The following is a 7,857-nucleotide window of genomic DNA, read 5'->3' as shown; positions in this document are numbered from 1 at the left end:
AACATCAGCATTGGTGACTGAGTATAGTGTGTATTAGCGTGTAGATTTCAATTTCTGCACAGTCTAATCTAATTGTCATACTCTTCGAATTTCATATTAAGAAATTCTTTTAACCCAAAAAGCTAATTATGCTCCCTTCGAACTGGTTTTCTTTAAAATACAAATCTTTGTAATCCCAGGCTATCTGTAATCAGAAGCACATTTGTAACTGGAAAATAATTTAATTTCATTCACACGTGTTTCATAAACACATAATCCTTTCTGGATTACAATCTGCCATCAAAATGATACATTTAATTATTCTGGCTGCTGTGAGAAAAGGCTATAAACGATCAGCCACCTGCAGGATCCTCACATGCGATTGTCTACTAGCCGAGACAACTTCGTAATGACGTAGTGCCATGCTCGAATTTCCCGCGAAAACCTACCCCTACCACTCAAATTAGAAAACATTATTAGAAGATAACCGTTGTGAATCGGGCTAAAGTAAGGCGATAGTTTTGAACACTGGCTGGTTATGTACTTGCTCAAATATTGATTTCGGATCATTTTTAACCAAAAAAAGTTACGTACTGTAGCTTTAATACAAATAAAAACAGTAATATTGTGAAATATCATTACAATTTAAAATTTCCATTTTCTTTTTTTATATATTTTCAAATGTAATTTATTCCTGTTTGGCAAAGCCGAGTTTTCAGCAGCCATTACTTCAGTCTTCAATTAAGTAAAAAACACACACAGATGCATGTAACAGTAGTTAAAAATCATTTAATATTTTATACATATATTTATATATGTACACATTAACTTGTATACCTGTAATGGTAACTTTTGATGTGGTCAAAAATCCATCAACGGAGAACACCGCAGGTCACACCTGCCAATTTCCCAAGGTGCAGCTATAGAGAACCCGAGGGAAAAAATCATAGAAAAGTGAACTCTTCCACTTACATCTACTCAGTCCTTTTGTGCTGTAGACACCTGCTTTATCTACACAGCCACTTGTACTGAACTCCTCTGCCCTTACAATAGGTGTCAGGTTTTAATCTAAACCATGTTTTCTTACCTCCTTGAGGTGATTAGTGGTGTCTATGTGTTTTCGCCTCAACAGAATGAAACGTTTCTGCTAGAGCTGGTGCTAAAAACAAACTGAAGTTGTTTGTACAGCTAATCACAGCATCCCTAGACACCATTGTGTTCTGCTGTTCTGTCACAGTTTCTCTTTGTGAATAACATGTTTTTAAAAGGATTACAAATGCTGATATGCACAAGGAGCTTACTTTCTAGGCATAAAACATTACTTATTGAGTTGAAGGCATAAATGAGGCGGGACAATCGTGGAGTTTTGTCCAGAATACACAGATGGGTGGGGAGGACCGTCACCTGCGTATCCACAGCTCTTTCTCTAGAAATGTCAAAGACTCAGTGCAGTAAATACAAAATCGGAATACTTTCAGATTCTTGAAGACAATGTTTTAGAGCATTGGTGATGTGGAACGTGTGCATGATGCTGCTGAGATATGCCGTAAAAAGCATTTTAAAGAAAGGGGTTTGTGGAGGAACCTCCTGTGGGGTACGGTCCCGCTGGGTCTCCGCCCTGAAGAGAAGACGACAAGACAAGACAGTGTATCCATCAGAGTTGATAAAGAAACATTGTTCTGTAATTCATCATTTCTGCCCTCCAGCAAAAACATGTTGGCAATTTAGGAGCACATTAGAAGTACCATTACTTTTCAAAGGTAATATTCAATTATATTAAGTTAATTCTCTACTTGGCCAGGATCAGAATTCTAAGAATCTTTAATGCAGCCTAATATCAGGAAAGAGCCAGACTGCCATTAACACATTAAAGGTGCATTCAGCAGTTTAGTGCCAATTTAAAATGTCTCAAACATTAATAAATAAATTGTGTTTTTGTTAAGTGTCATCTGAATGGTGTTCACCAAACCATTCAAATCACACTTCACAAAAACACTATTTATTTCTTAATGCGTAAAACTTTTTGTTGTACTCATGATGGTTTTCTATAATTATTTTAATTGTTATAGGGCTGCCACTAATGATTTTAATCTGTTGATTATGTTATCCGTTTTATGTCTTCGATTAACTGAATTAAAAAAAGCAACATTTTATTTTCTGCATTTAAACAATAACATTCTACATCCTGCCAAATGTTGTCCCTCAAACAATGTGCAAATTGCAGGACAAATTAAAAAACAAATATGGTGAACACGTTTAGTTTGTAGTGCCATACATTATGTGCAAAAAGTGTTAAAATACATACCACAGATGCTTCTCTTTTGCTCGTCAAGTGAGAGTATTAATTATTGTGTAGACTGCACTCTAAAACTCCCTAGTATCAGTGTCATTTACATAAAACTCAAGACGATCAAGAGATGGCAGTGCAGCGTCTAACACGATTCGATATCTGTACTTAAAATACAAGAAAAACAAAGATTATGATGCTAGCTAGAATCACTACTACTACTGAATGCACCTTCAGACTAAGGCTGATGATACACGGGGCAATTTTTTGAGCAATTTTGCCGGGCAACTGTTTTTGAGCAATGCTGTTTGGGCACTTTCCCATTGAGAATGGGGAACAAATGTCTATCTGGATACTTTAGATCGGTTGTGGGCCCTGTGTCTCATCTGGTTGCCCATTGACGGCAATATTGGCCAAAAAGTTGCCCCATGTATCATCAGCATAATGTTTTCAGCAACACAAATGGTAATTCACATAAAACAGAGGCAACAAAATGACATCCAAAAATGTGCAGTGACGATTAAAGTATTTTCAGACCTGTAGATTGTTTACTTTGCAGTTACTTTTTTAGACAACATTGTTACAATGTTGCATATGCAAGGCCAAATTTAAAAACGGACCTAATATATTAATGGCCTAATAAACAATCATTGGGAGCAATGTGTCCAGTTGTTGGTGAGAATGTGTGTGCTCTGTCTGTGTACAGTATATTGATATTAATCATAATATATTAAAATATTCTAACTTAATTAAAATGCTAAACAGCATTCAATCAAGATGTAAACTGAAATCATATTTCTTTTTTTTTACATTTTCCCTCCTCAGTAACTACAGTTTTTTTTTTAAAACGGTTCTTAATTTCTGGAATCACAAACACATCAACTCCCAGTTATGTTAGCAAAAAAGTTGGAAAACAAGCAGCTTTGTCATAATCACAGCACAAATAACATTACTTTAAATTGGGAAGCCTTTGAATGTTGTGCTGCATTATGGGCCTTCGAGTCTAAAAGGTTGAGAACCACGGTTTTGAAGAAATGAATAAAGAATATTTTCAGACTTTGCATTTACTTCACAGCCATTGGTTTGCTTACCATGAATGGGTTGCTGGAGATGCCAGGTCCTGTGACCACCTGCCCATAGGTGCCCATAGGTTTGGCCTGTCCGTAGGCTGGAAACCCCCCTGAGGAGGACCATAGAAGAAGAACGGACATGGTGCTAGTGCATTAGACTGACAGACATTAAAAACTGATCTTAATGCTAAAGCACTGAACCTGCTACTCCAACACATGCAACACCAAAACTCACACCAAAGCACAAAAAGCAAAAGGAGTTGATGCTTAATACAATACAAACACAGCCTTTCTCATAATGTATAAGAGTATGCATAAAAGAAAGGCATAAGCCACTGGGGGTTTGGGCCACCTCACACTCAAAAAAAAAATAGTCTCACATACCATTGGGGTGTTGGTGGTAGGCTGCAGGTGGGGGAAAGGGACCTTGGCCAGGGAATTGCTGCTGGAAGGTCCCACTAAAACTGGTTGGCAGGCAGTAACTGGTTGTGTTCCCAAAGCCAGCTGGCATGCTCATGGAGCCAGTGCCAAATGAGGCTAAAATAAATAAAAGGAGACCAGAGGAGGAGTAGCATGTTTCACCTGCTCATTCCTTGAATGGACACACACATAACGGGCATGCTGATCTCGACCAAAGCTAGGTTTAACCTGAGGCTGCTGCTCTTCCATTGGTTTGGAATGGGTTTGTAGACATGGGCTCCTGAACCATCACAGCAGCCACAAATGGGTTTGTGGAGGGGGCAGCTGCACAATGAAATGAGTTTAGTCAGTTTGAAAATCATAAAAAAAGTTAAAACGTAGTAACTTAAAAGAATCTTAAAAGCTACACCTGCAAAACCCTGTTGCATGTTGGGTAGTCCTGGCTGAGCTGGAGGTGCAGCAGCTCCTGGGACACCTCCAAACACACTTTGGCAGTGCATGCACACACACCAAGATATACATGAGCACACAAAAATATTGAAGCATAAAAGCAAGGTGATTGTGCAGTAAATAATACAGTAATCTCTCACCCTTGTACGGTTCCACTTGTAGTGGTTGAACTGAGGGCACTATCAAGCTCAGCCAGGGCAGCGTAACGGTCCTTTGTTGATGAACTGCTCTGAGGCGGGGCAGGAGCCATACTGGGTAGTGGCGAGATGGACATGCCTCCACCTGAATCGCAAAAATTAACTATGGCTTAAATTTATACTAATTTATTCAAATCTTATTGCATTAACAAATGCATAAGGGTCAACAACAACAACAACAACAGTGTGTCCACAATAAAAAAGGCGGGAAATTATGAAAAAGGAGAAATAGTGTACACCATTGTCAGTGTAAACTAAAACTATTAGACAAAAAAAAAACGTAAAAACTTGTCTTGGCAACTAACTGAAATACAAAGATTACTAAAACAAAGTTAAATACAATTGTAAAAAAAAAATAAAGCACAAACATTTGAAAATTAAAATACTGAAGATACTATAATAGTATATAAATAATACTGAAATAACACTGATATACTGTTTTTTTTTTTTTTGGTGAATCGCACCATATGACATTTTACAACCTTAACTAACCTTGCCTTGTCACACAGTCAAGGAGATCTGCAGGGGTCCTTTCTAGGATATATTTTCCTGTTTTATGCTTCATTTATGTTAATTAATTGATGTTTTAACTTTGCATTTTGGTCGCACCACGTGACTTTTGGCTCTAACAAATGTTTTTAAAATATTAATATGCAGTTTTGCTTAATTATTTTCTTTTTACCCCAGGAAATGATAAGTAAAAATGGTCAAACTACTTAATAATGCTTTCAAGACTTATAATTCTTAAAAAAAAAAAAATTATTATTATTTCTTAATAATGGTATCAGGACAGCTGTATCACCCTGACATTTCTGACTTTATGCCTCCAGAATAAATTTTAATTCAGAAATGAAAACATGCTCATTAGAGAAGAGGTTTTTTGAAGTCACTGTATGTATGAACTGCATTTTTGATGTATTTTTTAATAAATCAATAGATGCAGACAAAAATAAGGAGTCAATTCATTGACCAATTATCTTCCTTAAATCACTGGCACAGTACTGTTAAAGTAAGCTAACAGCAACAACACAGCACAGGGGTGACATTTAACCGATCGATTATATTCTGTAACAGCCATGACAGAAAATGGAAATACACATGAGCATAATACACAATGGATGAGGCAGGGTCTGGTACCTGTGTGGGCTTGTTGAAGGAAAGGCTTTGAGGGGGGTGATGTGCCAAAATGTGACGGTACACTGGCGTTTCCAAAGGAATCAAAGTTTGCAAAGTCTGTGGTGGCATTATTTTGTGCTACAGACGGCACAGGGTGAACAAATACATTAATGAACAGGACTGATGAGGAAAATTAAGTGACAGTGTGAAATCATGAGCTGACTGACATCACGTACAAATTGTTGTAGAATAGGATAGTTGACATGATGACGTGTCAAGCAGTCAAGCAGTGACATTTAAAAGGATTGTTCGCCCAAAAATGAAAAAATTCTGTCTTCATTTACCCACCCTCATGTCACATTTGAACTCTTTTCAAATGTGGGGTCCAAAACAACATTGGATCCCCTAAACTTTCATTATATGGACGACCCCCCTCCCCCCCATTTTTTTGTGTTACACAGAAGCAAGCAAGCCATTCAGGTTTGGAACAACATGAGGGTGAGCAAATAATGACAATTTTCATTTTTTGGTGAACTATCCCTTTAAGTGAACGACAAAAAGCAACAAATGATTAATAGTGGTGAAACAATTAAAGGAACTTGTGACCAGCCACAGCATCTAAATGTTCTCTTCACCTTATACATAAACCTATACACCTTATACAAAAATGTTAATGGTTACCTGAGGGCCTGTTAAAATGTGCAAAATTAGCAAAGTTTGAGGAGCTGGCAGTTTGAGCTTGGGGGGCAGCAAAAATATCTCCACCCAAGTCAGAGAGGAGGTCAAACTTCTTCTCCTGGCCTGCAGGCTGGGCCTGAACACGACTGGTCACCGGGGACTGAGAGAGAAACGTGGGGAAGTCATGAAAAGAAAAACAGGGCATAACCTGGTTTTGAGGAGAAGAACTAGCTGTTTTGTGGCTCCAAATGAAAGTACAAACGTAAAGGTGGTTGTGTGTAGTTACCTGGTTGGATGGAGTCTTGGTAAGATGTAGGGTTTTGAGGGGCTGGGGAAGAACCTCTGGGGTGCTACTGGTACTGCTAGCAGATGAACCAGATATTGAGGCCTGCACAGAGGCAATCACCTTGGCTTGTTCTGGGGGAACATACCTGCAAATGAGGGCGGCACAATAACAGAGCTGTCAAATTGTAGGCCAACCTGGAAGGCTAATTTGCAATGGGCTCCCTGGGGATTTTCTAACGAGTTTTTAGAATAGAGGTTTTTGATTTATAGTAAAATAAGGTCTATGCATGGTTAACATGACTTGAAGAGCTTTGTTGTACAACATAATTTACACAAAGTCATACACTACCGTTCAAAAGTTTGGGGATGTCTTGCATTTAATTGTAAAAAAAAAAAATACAGCAAAAACAAGAACATTGTGCAATATATATATTTTTTACAATATTACTGTTTTCTATATTAATATTTTGAAAGCATAATTTATTACTGTGATAGAAAAGCTGAATTTTCAGCAGCCATTACTCCAGTCTTCAGTGTCATATGATCCTTCAGAAATCATTCTAATATGCTGATTTGGCAACTTCTGTAAACAATTGTGTGCTTTATATTTTTGAGGACAACTTCTGATGAATAGAAAGTTCAAAGGAGTTCAAAATGGATTTGAAACATTATAAATGTCTTTACTGTCACGTTTGATCAATGTAATGCAACCAAACACTTACTAACCCAAAATGTTTGAATGGTAGCGTACATGCTATGGATGTGAATTTTTCTATTTACAGCTTGTCTTCATGGTAAATTGACTTTTATTATGTTTCAATACATTTACTGTTAAATTCATTAACAGTAAATCAGCAAATGTGTTAGGAGTCAATATTTTCTATAATAATTTTTGGTCAAAATTGTTCTATGGCTCTTCAGATGGGGATTTAGAGTTCTTTTTGGGGGTTTTGCCTTTATTGGGACAGGACAGTACTGATTTAGTAATTAAGTGCAAGTTCCTGATTCCACAGGGGATGTCAGGGTTTCCATCAGAATTTATTTGAGAACCTCTGTATGAAAATGAACAGCTTTATAGCATTACAATAATAATAACGCCAACTGAAATGATTAATCTGTGTGATCTCATAAGAATTTGGCTCAACAGACACGTGTACAAAGTAGGGCTTGAACGACTTCTGATTTTTTGAAGTCGACTTTTATGTGATGAAAGTCGAGTCGAAGTCGACTAGTCGGTGCAACCCCTAGTACAAAGCAAAACACAACATGCTAGTTCTGTGGACGAAAATGCCTCGTTGATGTCAGAGGTCAGAGGAGAATGGGCAGACTGGTTAGAGATGATAGAAAGGCAACAGTAACTCAAATAACCACTCGT

At 37.5% G+C, this 7,857-nt stretch overlaps 1 protein-coding gene across 3 annotated transcripts in view; it reads right to left on the bottom strand.

The window, feature by feature from the left end:
• Nucleotides 1-1,101: 1,101 nt before the first annotated feature.
• LOC107732949 (arf-GAP domain and FG repeat-containing protein 1-like) overlaps nt 1,102-7,857 on the bottom strand; it is a 16,172-nt gene continuing 9,416 nt past the window's right edge. Inside the window, exons 4-13 of one of the 3 annotated variants that reach the window (XR_001638922.1) lie at nt 6,484-6,628; nt 6,201-6,357; nt 5,541-5,657; nt 4,347-4,488; nt 4,166-4,242; nt 3,985-4,080; nt 3,721-3,873; nt 3,358-3,446; nt 2,285-2,428; nt 1,523-1,597 (exon numbers count right to left, since the gene is read on the bottom strand). Coding sequence is in view for 2 of the 3 variants with exons in the window: in XM_016544418.1 (XP_016399904.1) it covers nt 1,538-1,597; nt 3,358-3,446; nt 3,721-3,873; nt 3,985-4,080; nt 4,166-4,242; nt 4,347-4,488; nt 5,541-5,657; nt 6,201-6,357; nt 6,484-6,628 (1,036 nt within the window). In the remaining variant the exon portion in view is untranslated. Of the gene's footprint in view, nt 1,598-2,284; nt 2,429-3,357; nt 3,447-3,720; nt 3,874-3,984; nt 4,081-4,165; nt 4,243-4,346; nt 4,489-5,540; nt 5,658-6,200; nt 6,358-6,483; nt 6,629-7,857 lie in introns of all 3 variants that reach the window. The other 2 variants (XM_016544418.1, XM_016544419.1) reach the window with 2 other exon arrangements.

Source organism: Sinocyclocheilus rhinocerous, unplaced genomic scaffold (genome assembly GCF_001515625.1).
Source record: "Sinocyclocheilus rhinocerous isolate Xijiao unplaced genomic scaffold, SAMN03320098_v1.1 scaffold1001, whole genome shotgun sequence".
Classification (NCBI taxonomy): domain Eukaryota; kingdom Metazoa; phylum Chordata; class Actinopteri; order Cypriniformes; family Cyprinidae; genus Sinocyclocheilus; species Sinocyclocheilus rhinocerous.
The sequence above is the reverse complement of the archived record's forward strand: the minus strand, read 5'-3'. Positions and strand labels throughout refer to the sequence as shown.